This window comes from Pollicipes pollicipes, unplaced genomic scaffold (assembly GCF_011947565.3).
Source record: "Pollicipes pollicipes isolate AB1234 unplaced genomic scaffold, Ppol_2.1 Scaffold_3447;HRSCAF=4054_pilon_pilon_pilon, whole genome shotgun sequence".
NCBI lineage: Eukaryota > Metazoa > Arthropoda > Thecostraca > Pollicipedomorpha > Pollicipedidae > Pollicipes > Pollicipes pollicipes.
The window spans coordinates 15355237-15366566 of NW_023596297.1; the positions used below are offsets into that span (position 1 = coordinate 15355237).

The 11330-nt window shown below is 58.6% G+C and overlaps 2 protein-coding genes across 3 annotated transcripts in view; one reads left to right on the forward strand and one right to left on the reverse strand.

Moving 5' to 3' along the window:
- Nucleotides 1-149, forward strand: part of LOC119092079 (putative serine--tRNA ligase, cytoplasmic) — a 10210-nt gene extending 10061 nt beyond the window's left edge. For both annotated transcript variants that reach the window (XM_037215052.1, XM_037215053.1), the window contains exon 10: nucleotides 1-149. This exon is cut by the window's left edge and continues 56 nt beyond it. In XM_037215052.1, the coding sequence (XP_037070947.1) occupies nucleotides 1-54 (54 nt within the window). In that variant the 3' untranslated portion in view covers nucleotides 55-149.
- Nucleotides 150-8891: 8742 nt separating this feature from the next.
- Nucleotides 8892-11330, reverse strand: part of LOC119092190 (uncharacterized) — a 4532-nt gene continuing 2093 nt past the window's right edge. Inside the window, exons 2-4 of the mRNA XM_037215166.1 lie at nucleotides 10345-10537; nucleotides 9378-9504; nucleotides 8892-8996 (exon numbers count right to left, since the gene is read on the reverse strand). Of these exons, the coding sequence (XP_037071061.1) occupies nucleotides 8892-8996; nucleotides 9378-9504; nucleotides 10345-10537 (425 nt within the window). The remainder of the gene's footprint in view (nucleotides 8997-9377; nucleotides 9505-10344; nucleotides 10538-11330) is intronic.

Below are 11330 nucleotides of genomic sequence, written 5' to 3' on the forward strand. Positions count from 1 at the left end.
AAGAAGAGCAAACGGCAAAAGGAAGGCGTGAAGAAGGCCACTGCGGAGGAGTGATACGCGGGCTGTTGTGACGTGTGACTTTTAGCGACGAACCACCGGGGACCAGCTTTGATCTCTCGGACCACCAGCTTACCAAATACGGCTTGAGGTGCGGGTCATGTTTATGTGTGGTTTTTTTGTTATTAAATTTATACGCAAAGCTGCATTTGTTTGTCTTCGTCGAAGTGGTGGATTGAAGGGATTGAAGCCCTGTTTGGAATCACTGTGCAAGGGGGGGTGGCGAACGATAAAGTCGCGCCGGTTAGGTCCGCAGGAACTGGTCCGGTTTCATACAACATAGCATGTGGTTTTAGTTTTGCTTCGCACTTACTATTCACGCGTTTGTAATTTTTGGAATGTTTGGCTGCACTACGGTGCTCGATGGAAGGCAAGTGCCGTCCGGAAATTACTTAATGCGTTTTTTGTGGTCTTTTCGGCAAACCGCTTTCCCGGTTACGCACTGGTTACGTTGGGTGATCCTTCTCCCCTGGTTACCTTGCCTTAAGCATAACGTTCAGAAAAGGTAAATATGTTTGGCTGCTAATGGAGGTGAAGGTGCCAAAAAACGTTATGCTGACATTGTTATATAGCCGACGGTGCCGATTTTTGTGTTTTTGTTGTTAGAATTAGATGTTATATTTGTTAATGTTTGTCAAAATTTTAGCGTGATTTGCAACCAAGTCTGAATGTGATGGTACGCCGCCCACCGCGTTCCTTGTCACGCTTCGATTACGCCCATCATCACCCTTCCCACTCCGTGAGTAACGCTTTTTTACGGCCGACCTCATGGTGGTACTTGGCCTCCAATATGGCAGGGCTTAAGGCGGTGCTGGAAATATGGTGGGCACGCTCGAGATCATGCACGTGACTGCGGCGAGATGCAGTAAACGACACATTGCAAAACTGAGAGCATTTACGCCTCTCTTCCTGGGATTGGTCTGAAAACATGCCTTCCACAGTCACAATTTTCACCTGCTGTAGAAGTGTTGAGGAACTTATTAGTCCGAATAATTTTGTGGCTAGTGGTACAAAGCGCTTGGAATTTGCATTAATGATAGCCTGATGGCATAGTGACCTGCATGAATGGCCGCCTGTGAGACATGACTAGACGTGGGCGCCTAGGCTTACGTTGTGTATCCAGCCAACTTGCATGCTAAAATCAGGTGGGCCAGACGTAAAAAGACGCGCAAGTCGACATCTTGAGATGATTCACCCAGCCGCCATTGCGAGAGCATGATGCGATAAAAACATCATGCCTCACAATTGATCGTCTCTGCAAGATGAAGCTGAGATAGAGTTCATGATCTGCCATGTCTGAATAGCCATGTCAAGGTTTTTCGTCGTGAGTGCTGGCACGTCCGCTTTAGCCCCGTTGCGCAACGCGTTCTCCGATGCCTTAAGTGCATGCGATGGCCATTCCTACTACGCACTCATTCACACACCCTCCCAAGCGTCGGTGAATGTGCTCTCCAGGCCTTTGTAGGGACCTCGCCGGCGTGTTTCCGGCAGTTACCAGTCGACGCTTTTACGGGGATCACTCACCCAAGTCCTGAACTCAGAGCACTTGTGCGCCGGCCTCGTCGTCGTTACATAACGCGTGCGTGCGGGAGCCGCGTATGCGCACGAACGACGGTGTTACCAGCATACAGCGTTCGTACTTCAACGGCGCGGCGTCTGTGACAAGCACTCGCCGGGCACGAAATGGGCAGCTTTAACGGCAGCCGGTCACTGTCGACCTCACTGCGCTGATGGCCAGAAGCTGTCCAGATGGCCTCTTCGGTTCCGCCGAGCGGCAACAGAGATGTGGGCGACTGCTGAGCCGTTGACCACGGCGCAGGTCATTTGAATCTCGCGCCCCGCACCACGCACGGGAAGAGCGGGAGGGGTCTCCTGACTGAGCTCCGGTCGGCCGGGCTCCCGGGAACCATGCCGGGCCGCGGGAATCGCCTGGGCTGGGGAGAGGATTCGGCTGAGCCTCGATCGATCGTAACCGTTCCCAGGCATGGGTCGGGGTCAAGCTTTGTGGTCGAGCGAAGCACGCGATCAACTGTGCCAACTCGACCCGCCAGGAGATACCCTGGGCGAGCTCCTGGACAAATTTCATTCGTTTTGCGACGGTGCGAGGGATACGATTTACTCGCACCAAAGGCTTATCCACTACACAGACATCCGTGCATACTGGACACACACATGTCACGTGCCGCCGAAGCATCGGGCTTGTTATTGCGTCAACCCAGGACACCGCTACCGCGAACTCGTGCCGGTTGTTTGGCGGCCACTTTGGGGTCCGACCCTACCCAGAAACCTCGCTTCCCGTGGCACGGGGTGCGACCGGCCTGCCAGCTGGCAAGACGGCCCGCATGTTAAACAATCGCTCATTTCGCAGGGAAATGATTTGGCGGGCGGCCCCGTCGCAGCTCAGGTCACATTGTCGCGGTGAGCTTGGCCCGTCGCCGGCAATGCCGACTCCAGTGATGGTCATGACACAGCTGACGGCAAATGGGTTTGTGGCGATGGATGTGATGGCTCGGGATGTGCTTTGTCGGACTGCGGTCTCGGTTGTTGTTGCCCTGTCCCAAGCGATGACGTCATTTATCGGGGCTTGGCCGCAGGCGATGGCAAAGACTGCACGTCCTAGTTCGCATGAAGCGGCACAAATGCCGGCACGTGCAAGCGCTCCAAACACTCCGCACGGATGGGTTCGGAGCTCGGCTAAACACGGCACACGGCTTGGTTCAGGGGTTCAGGGCCACGGGCATCCGCCTCGCGAGGGTGACGCTGGGAGAGGCCTGGCTTGCATGAACCTGGTGAGCCAGGTCAGAAGTCGATGAGGCTGGACGGGCTGTGGGAAGGGTGAAACGCGCCATATCTCGCCGCATGCATCCGAACAATTGACGGTATGACCTGTTACCGCGGGTGTTTTTTTTTCTTACCACGCGTCGAACTCGTGCGCAAATACGCCAGCTGTATATCCGGGTAAAAAGTACGTCCTTCGCGCGTCCGCTGATGCCACGCTTCTGTTGAATGCTTTGTACTGCTGGGCGGCAATCGAAGTGCTTTGCCGTCTGTTCCCGTCCAGCCACACAGAACATTCTTTGAGTCTTCAGTAAAAGAATGCCCAGAACGCCCTTGTCTTCTCTAAAAGAAGCCTGAAGCTGGCCAGATGTTTTGGTTTCTAGCACGCGAGTTATTTTGTAATACTTGTAGACGATTATCGGTGGTTGATCCATTGCAACTTTCTTGTATGCCTGGATAGTTAAAAAGATTTAAGCGGACATGGAGACACTAGGTGTGATATAAAGCGTCACGAGCAAGCGGCCTTGTCTCCCAAGTCTAAACTTACTCAGGTGCGTAGTTTTTCTATCCCCTTGTTAAGTCTAGTGTTTCTTCCAGTTTTATTCCACCGTACTTGTAATTGTTTTGATTTGTCTTGCGGCCGACGCCTGTCAGGCCTGGGCGTCTCGTGAATACTGCGGTTATGTCTGATATTGAAACACATTCCACCTAGCAAACATTCTTACTTGAGAAACGCGTACGTTAGGTGGCTTCTGGGCAAATGCCGAGCATTTTGTAGCGTATGTCATAGTTTCTATGCGGTGTGGCACGCATTTTATTGCATTTTGAAGATGTTAGTACCGTATGGGCCTGTAAGTAATACGATACCTTGTGGCGTACGGGTTTGGTTTAAGTCTACGAATGTGTGGTGTTCATGACAGCCTGGTTTGCGTTGATGTGCACCAAATTTACATGGAAGACTAAGCCTGCATGTACAGCAAGGCAGATCGGCAGGCAGGTCGTAAGATCAACTGCACTACGCCATGCTCGGGAAAAACAGTCTGTCTGAGCTGACAAATATTGAGTTTTTCCGTCCGACGGATCTCCGTAATGATGATGAATTATCCGCTAATCATCCGCTAATCTGATCATGGGTATAGAGCGAGCATGTGCAGTCATTGTCAGACTTGACAGAGCCGCTCTGAGAATGCCCATGCGCTTGGCTGTGTTAGACCATCAGGGCATGTTACGTTATTTAGCGGTTGTTACAAACATGGGCATGACCCACCGCATGACACATCGTACCGCAAGCTTTAACGTACCGCTTTGTGATCAGGTTTGTGGCATGCATGACTTACGTCGGGACCGGAGTCCTGCTATGGACGTGATGACGATGAGACGCGTATTTCGAATTTACCGTAACCGCACTTCCTGTTTGCGCGCACTTACCGCCGCGCGCACGCCACAAGCACAGTTACGGGACATTGCTGCGGCGGCCGGGTCCCGTTTCGGCGCTGGTCGACAGATCTCGCGTGTCTGGCATGCCATTCGGGAGGACGGTCATCGAGTTCGAGCCGCGGGCGCCGCCGGTCTCCGGTCGCCACCGTTCGCGGTCACTCGGAGCTGCGCGTGCCGGTCGGAGCGCGGCGGGCGTCGCCGGCGCTGGCCCGCCCAGTCAGCGTCGGGCCGCGGCTGCGGGAGCGTCGCGGACGGCGCCGCAGTGACCGGCGGCGGGGAGCGGGGAGCTGCCGACGCGTCCACGGGTGCTAGACCACGAGCGTCGCCCCGGCCCACGCCGCCCCGGCCTACGCCGTCCCCGCACTCGCGCCGTCCCCGCGCCCGCCACCGCGCGTCGACGCGCGCGTGTGAGCCCGCCCGGACCGGGCGACGCTGCAGCCGGGCGCCGCGCGGGGCGTCGTCGTCACAAGCGCCGCCGCCGGCCTCAGCCGCGACGTCGGCGCAATGCCGTGCATGCCGTCCGGGCCGGCGGGCCGACAAGCTGCGTGCCGACGAGGAGGACGCGGACGAGGACCCCGTGCTCGACTCGTGGTACAGCTGGGTGGTGGTGCTGGCGGCCGTCGTCGTGTTCACCTTCCTCAGCGGCCTGCACAAGGCGATGGGTCTCATGTTCCTCACGCTGGCCGAGCAGCACGGCCGGGCTGAGGCGGACGTGATGGAGGTGGGCGCCGTCTTCCTGGCCGTGTCGTTCCTCGTGTCGCCGCTGAGCGGCGCTCTTTGCGCGCGCTTCGGGTCGCGCCCGGTGGCGAACCGTCGGTGCGTCGATGTGCGCGCTCGGCTACCTCCTCTGAGCAGCCTGTCAACGTCGCCGCGGCTGTTGTGCCTGACGCACGGCCTGGTGGCTGGCGCCGGCGTCGGCCTCACCAATACGCCCTCGCTGCTGGCCGTGGCCGGCTACTTTCGACGGCGCCGCGGCCTGGCGAACGGCGTGGTGATGATGGGCGCGGCGGCCGGCGGCGCCTGCCTGCCCGCCGCTGGTCGAGGCGCTGCTCGCCGAGTACGGGCTCGCCTGGACATACCGGCTGCTGGCCGCGGCGCAGCTCAACATGATCGCCGCGGCGGACGCTTGTACCGACCGCTGGAGCTGCAGCGGCGGCTGGTACTGCGCGCAGCGCCCACGCGGGCCGCCCGCCGACCGCTGCTGCTGGACTGGCGCTGGGCCCGCCTGCTGCTACCGCGCTTGCTGAGCGCGCCTGCTGCCGCGCCGGCGCTGCTCAGCCCCGCCATCAGCCGCTCCAGTCTGATGCTGAGCCAGCTGAGCCTGGCCCGTGCCGGCCGAGGCGGAGGCGGCGGCGGACGTTGGGCGCGGGGCAGCGCTGGTGGCGGCGGCCGCTGCGCTACCTCGACCTGCGACTGTTCGCCGAGCCGCGCTTCCTCTGGATCGCCGCCTGCGTGCTGCTCTACAACGTGCAGCTGCCGCAGGCCACGCTGCTCGTCCCGACGTTGCCAGCAGCCGGGGCGTGTCGCGCGCCGAGTCGGCCTCAGCGGCGGCGCTGGCGGCGCCACTCGACTGCGCCGCCCGGCTGGCCACCGGCCTGCTGCTGGACCGGCCGGGCTGGCCGCGCCCCTTCAGCATGGCGCTGGTGTGCGGCGCCGCCGCTCTGGCCGCCGCCGCCCTGCCGCACGCGCACGACTGGTCCGGCCTGTTCGCCGTCACCGTGCTCATGTACGGCTCGCTCGGCTCCTACTTCGTGGCGCTGCCGGTCGTGTGCGCGGACACGCTGGGCGTGGAGCGGCTCGCCTCCTCACTGACGCTAGCGAACCTGGTGGCCGGCCTGAGTAACCTGGCGGCGCAGCCTGGCGCCGCCGCCGTGCGCCGTCGTACCGGGTCGCTTGAGCCCGTGCTGTACGCGATGACGGGCTGCTCGGGCGGCCGCCTGCCTCGTCGCGCTGGTGCTGCCACCTGTGATCAAGCGCCGCGCGCCGCCGGCGCCCCCAGCCGTCCTCGTCAGTCGGGCGGAGCACCAGGGCGGTGCCGGATGACTGTGATGCGGTTACCACACCGGCTGCTCCGGCTCCCGGGGGAGGGTGATCCGGCTCCCGGGGAGGATGCTCTGGCTTCTGGGGACGAATCCTCCGGTTTCCGGGGAGGATTGCTCCGGTTCCTGGGAGAGGTGCTCCCCGCTCCTGGGGGCGGATGCTCGAGCTCCCGGGGAGGATGCTCCCGCTCCTGGGGGAGGATACCCCGGCTCCTGGGGGCGGATGCTCCAGCTCCCGGGAGAGGTCACTCCGGCTCCCAGTGAAGATCCTCCCGCTCCCAGGGGAGGATGCTCCCGTGCGGTGGGTGTTCTTGTCGCGGTTCTGGATGTGTCTTGTTGGACATTGAAAAATGTCATGAGATGACGTAATGCCCTTGACCGCTTGCTGTAGATATTTGTTCAGAATATGTGCCAAGATAGTGTACTTCACTTATGTTGGTTTTAATGTGGCGTAATCAACATGTTTTATACGCGTGATGATTCCGTGGCACATCAGAACTGAGCTGGTATTCCATACCAATGCAAAATTTTTCCACACATTTCACAAAATGTGCCTATCTGTCGCCAGTGGCACAACCAGCTGATGTGCCTCGGCCTTTGTGGTGTTTGGATCACCGGCTGTTGTGGGCTTCAAAAAGTCCTGGCACCTTATAACGGCGTGCCATGCCCTGTGAAGTTTGAGGGGGATTGGGCAATTACGAGGACAATTATGAGATAAGTGACAAGCAGCACAAGGTATTACAAAGTCGTTTTCATCGGACAGGTCAACGAATCATTAACAAGCGAAGCAAAAGTTTGTGCCGTTTACCTAAAGGGACCAAGTACATCCAACGCTTTTTATTTTCCATATCATTGTTGTCCGTTATGCTAGGCCACGCTAGTCCGTTTCGATAGCATAGTTGGTTACTATGTTCGATATGTTATAGATAACTCAGTTAGTTAGAATGTTTGCCTTCCAATCCACCTACCTGAGGTGGGATGGGTGCGAGTCGTTTTAGGCGCTCGCTATTTGCCCTTGACAGATATGGCCTGCAGCCATTGGTGGAGACTCACTTAAGCTCAGGTGACGTCAGAGGGCAGGATGGATCGTGCCGAGCATTACGGCATGTAAGACTGGCTCCGCCAAATTCTGACCTTGACCTGGAATTACGTGATCGCAAAGTAGGCTTACGAAACAAGCAATGCTTAGCGTGTGCTCTGATACCATAAATTCATCCATTCAAAAGGTTTGGATTTGACGTTCATAAAAGGCTATAAAATGGCGGCCATAACAACATTTTTGCAGCCCTAGCAAATAAGTAGTGGCCGAAATGGTGCCAGTTTTGAGAATTGGTATAGCGGCATGACCATGATTCAAAAGACTGTCAGGATTATGCTGACTAGTAACACGTGCTCGCCCGTAGTGCTACCCGAAACCCCAGAGTTGCAGGACTACTGCATCGTTAAGAGCAAACTTCGGGCAAAATACACCTAACGAGTTATAAGAGCACAGTGGAACTTTTTACGCATCCGACAGAACATTTCTTGCCGGGCATGCCCTTTTAACCTTGCTGTTACATGTCAGTTAGCTAACCAGAGCATAAGACTAGCGATATAAGCACAAAAACTTGCGTTAGTCGGTTACGACCCAAAACATCTGTACCACGAAATTTGATCAAACCTGGTATGTTCTGTTCTGCTCAATTCTCGGCAGTAAGGAGGCAGTTTAGATACTTTACACTACGTTTCTGCGAGGAATGTGATTGCGAGTCAGCCATGTTTTGGTATGCTCTGAATATTAGCGCGGCTTCTTCACTGAGGTTCGATGCAAACGCCCGTGATGGTCTTGACTTGACGGAACAGCCCGAAAACCGTGCGGTCGGGGTTTCGCGATGTATTCTAAATGACAAACAACGGAGACCATATTCATCCAGCTACAAAATGAGCACTAGAACTTTAATACACCCGAATGCAAGCGCCACCACGTACGGTTACGAAGTACCGCAGACGCTGGCAATCCGTTCATATACACATCGTAGCGCCTATCCTACGTCGTTTGATGTCGTTCATACATAACTGTAGACAGAGGTCAGTTTGCCTGTACAATGCGAACTGAGCAAGACCCAACATCGCCGTCTGACGACAAAGTCTTGGCTGACCTTGGTTGACACTGGGTTATATGGGTTGCCACGCAACCAATGCGCACAAGACATTGGGACGTCTATGGACAAAACAGGAACACCACTGGCACCGCGCAGCCAGACAGACACGAGATAGGGAGCAGTCATCCCCTGATAAACGGACGGCTTTATGAGACCTGAAATTATCCGACGGGAAGACGCTGCGGAGAAAACGAGCCTGGGTCGACTCGTAGACCTCGAGAGTGGAACATCACAATGACCACGCCGACCCACGGCTAGCATCGAGGGATACTGCCATGACGTCGATATCCGTAATATCTGAGATGCCGTGGTTGCGTCCAGTGGTCCGCCACAGGGAGGGGAGCTGGAGGGCACGAGCTGCCGGGCCGTGTCTGAGACGCCTGGCGCCGGTCCCAGCGGTTCACCGGCCCGCCGCCGGTGGCGCCACCGGTCCGCCGGATCAGTTTATGATGAAGATCAACGCCACGGCGAGGATCACGCCAAGCACGACGACGGCCAGCGAGATGACCAGCACCTTCTTGAGGCCGCCGCAGCCGACGGGCTGCTTCTGCTCGGGCGGCGGCGGCACGAGCGACGGCTTGCGCGGATCTCGCACGGGCAGCTCCCGCGGCGCGCCGTTCTCGGCTCGCACAATTGGCCGAGGGCGCATCAGCGGCGGCAGCAGGCCGGGTGGCAGCAGGGCGCGGCCGAGTGACGAGGCCGGTGGCGGTGGTGGCCCCAGCAGCGCGCCCTTGCGGTCGACGGTCATCACGCCCGGCGGGTACGCGTCGGGCGGCGGGCCGTACAGCGAGTGCGGCGTTCCCACGCGCAGGTCGTAGAGGCTGGCGGCGCGCGGGGGGCCAGGCCGGCGTGCGGCGGCGGCGGCAGCGAGAGCGGCCCGCCCGGGCCGGGCAGCGCCAAGCGGCGGCGGCGGGTGGTGGTGCACGGGGCACGGCTCGCCGTCCCAGGTGAGCGGGCCGGCCGGGCCCGGCAACAGCAGCGGCACGGACTGCGCCGAACGGATGGTCGGCGGGCCGCCGCCCGACACCGGCACAAGGTGCAGGGCGGGTCCTCTGCAACCCGGCGTGGTACTGTCATGCACGGGACGGCCCGCGGGACCTGGGACCTGGGACAACACTGGGACCTCACGGACCGAGCGAACTTCCAACATGGCACGAAACCGCCACAGACGAAACGGTCCTGACACACGAGTCAGGGGTACCACTGATTGGGCAACACTCCGAAGGGGTACAAGCTGCCACGAACGGAACTATCCTGAATCACGAGTCACGACACAGGATATCACGATTTAGCAACACTGCAGCACGGCATGGGGTCTTGTGGACGGAGCAATGCCCGACTGAGTTTCCCAAGGGTCGCTCGTGGATGACGTGACATTGGAGGAGAGCACGATGTTTTAATCGAGGAGCCGCGTCATGCCGTGGAACGGGATCTGGCAGGTTGAGCAACACCACTACAACGTTTCGGGGGGTTGGGGGTTGGGGGGGGGGTGGACCGATACTAAAGCACGGTTTGCGCACGATTAAAGGGACAACGGCACAGCGCTAGTACGAGATAATATGTCAATGTCGCATGCATCACGAATTGGCATTGTCTGAGGTTTGCGCCGTGGAATTAAAAGATGGTGTCACGAATTTCGGATTCCATTGTCCCTCCTAGACGTATCGAGCCAGGCTATACCCCACAATTCACAATCTTAAAATACGCCGTCTTAAATCACCTAACCAACTAGGCGTAGAATGCGTTACGTAAAATGCGATGCAAATGAGTTACATAGCACTGTCTCGATGCTGGCACAGCACTTACACTGCGATGCCCCTCGAGTCGACCAGTACGCGTGTGACCCCCGCGACGCTGTGACACCTGCTCGTCGCCTGCATCGCCCCGCTCACCCTGGTCCGGCGTGGGTGGGCACCTTGGTGCCCTGTGAGCTCTCCGACGAGCCGGACGTGCTCTCCGAGTCGGGCGGCGGCCGGCCGCGGTACTGCACCGGCGGAGCTTCGCGCGTCGACCGCTTGGTGCGCGACGATCGCTCCGTGTTGGACGTCTGGTCGGAGACGGAGCCGGCCCCACGCCGGATGTGGTCTGCCGGCGAACGCGGTGGGATGACGCGCCGGAGAAACGGCGGCCGTGAGACGCGCGTCCGCGCCCGCCGCTCTCGGGCGGGCGCTGGGGCTCGCGACGGCTCGAATTTTACACACGTTGGCAGTGCAGACGCGGTTTGGCGTCGTTGTAGTTTGTAGCATGCATTCTAGTTATGACAGAATAAATCTGATATTCATATTCGGCTGAGGGGCCGTGTCATGCAACTCCGACGTTGGTGACGCTTCCTTTCTGGATGGCGTAAACAGTGTCTGCCGGGGGGAGCCGGAAGTTCCAGTATCCCTCCTCTCCCCTGGCGGCGAAGTGGTTCCCTGTGTCGAGATCTGGAGGGTTTGAGCTGTGAACAGTATTTATGTTTGAACAGCCCTTACTAGCTCCGGCGCCTCACTGTGACTCGCTCTCTATCTTCATCATGAAGCTCGTCGCCTGGTGAAGGCCCGGCCCCGGTTTCGCGTCCAATGGCGGCTCAGCGATCTCCCGGGGTGTCCACATCATAAATCTACTCCCCTGGGAAACCTGCTCAATGGACGGCCGGTGTGACGTCATTTAGTCGAGGAACGCACACCGCGGGGTACTGGGGCAGAAAAGTGGTCCCTAGGCACTCACGTCCAGCCCTGTACGTGCTGGGGCGCCCTGTTGGCACCCTTCCTGAGGAGTGCAGGCACTCCAGCTCGGCTGGTTGGGTGTGGTTCCCTGCATGCGGTCCACTTCCGTCTGGCGACAGTTCTACCGCCGCTCCGTGTTGCTGTTGTTGTGGTGAGGTCTCAGCGTGTGG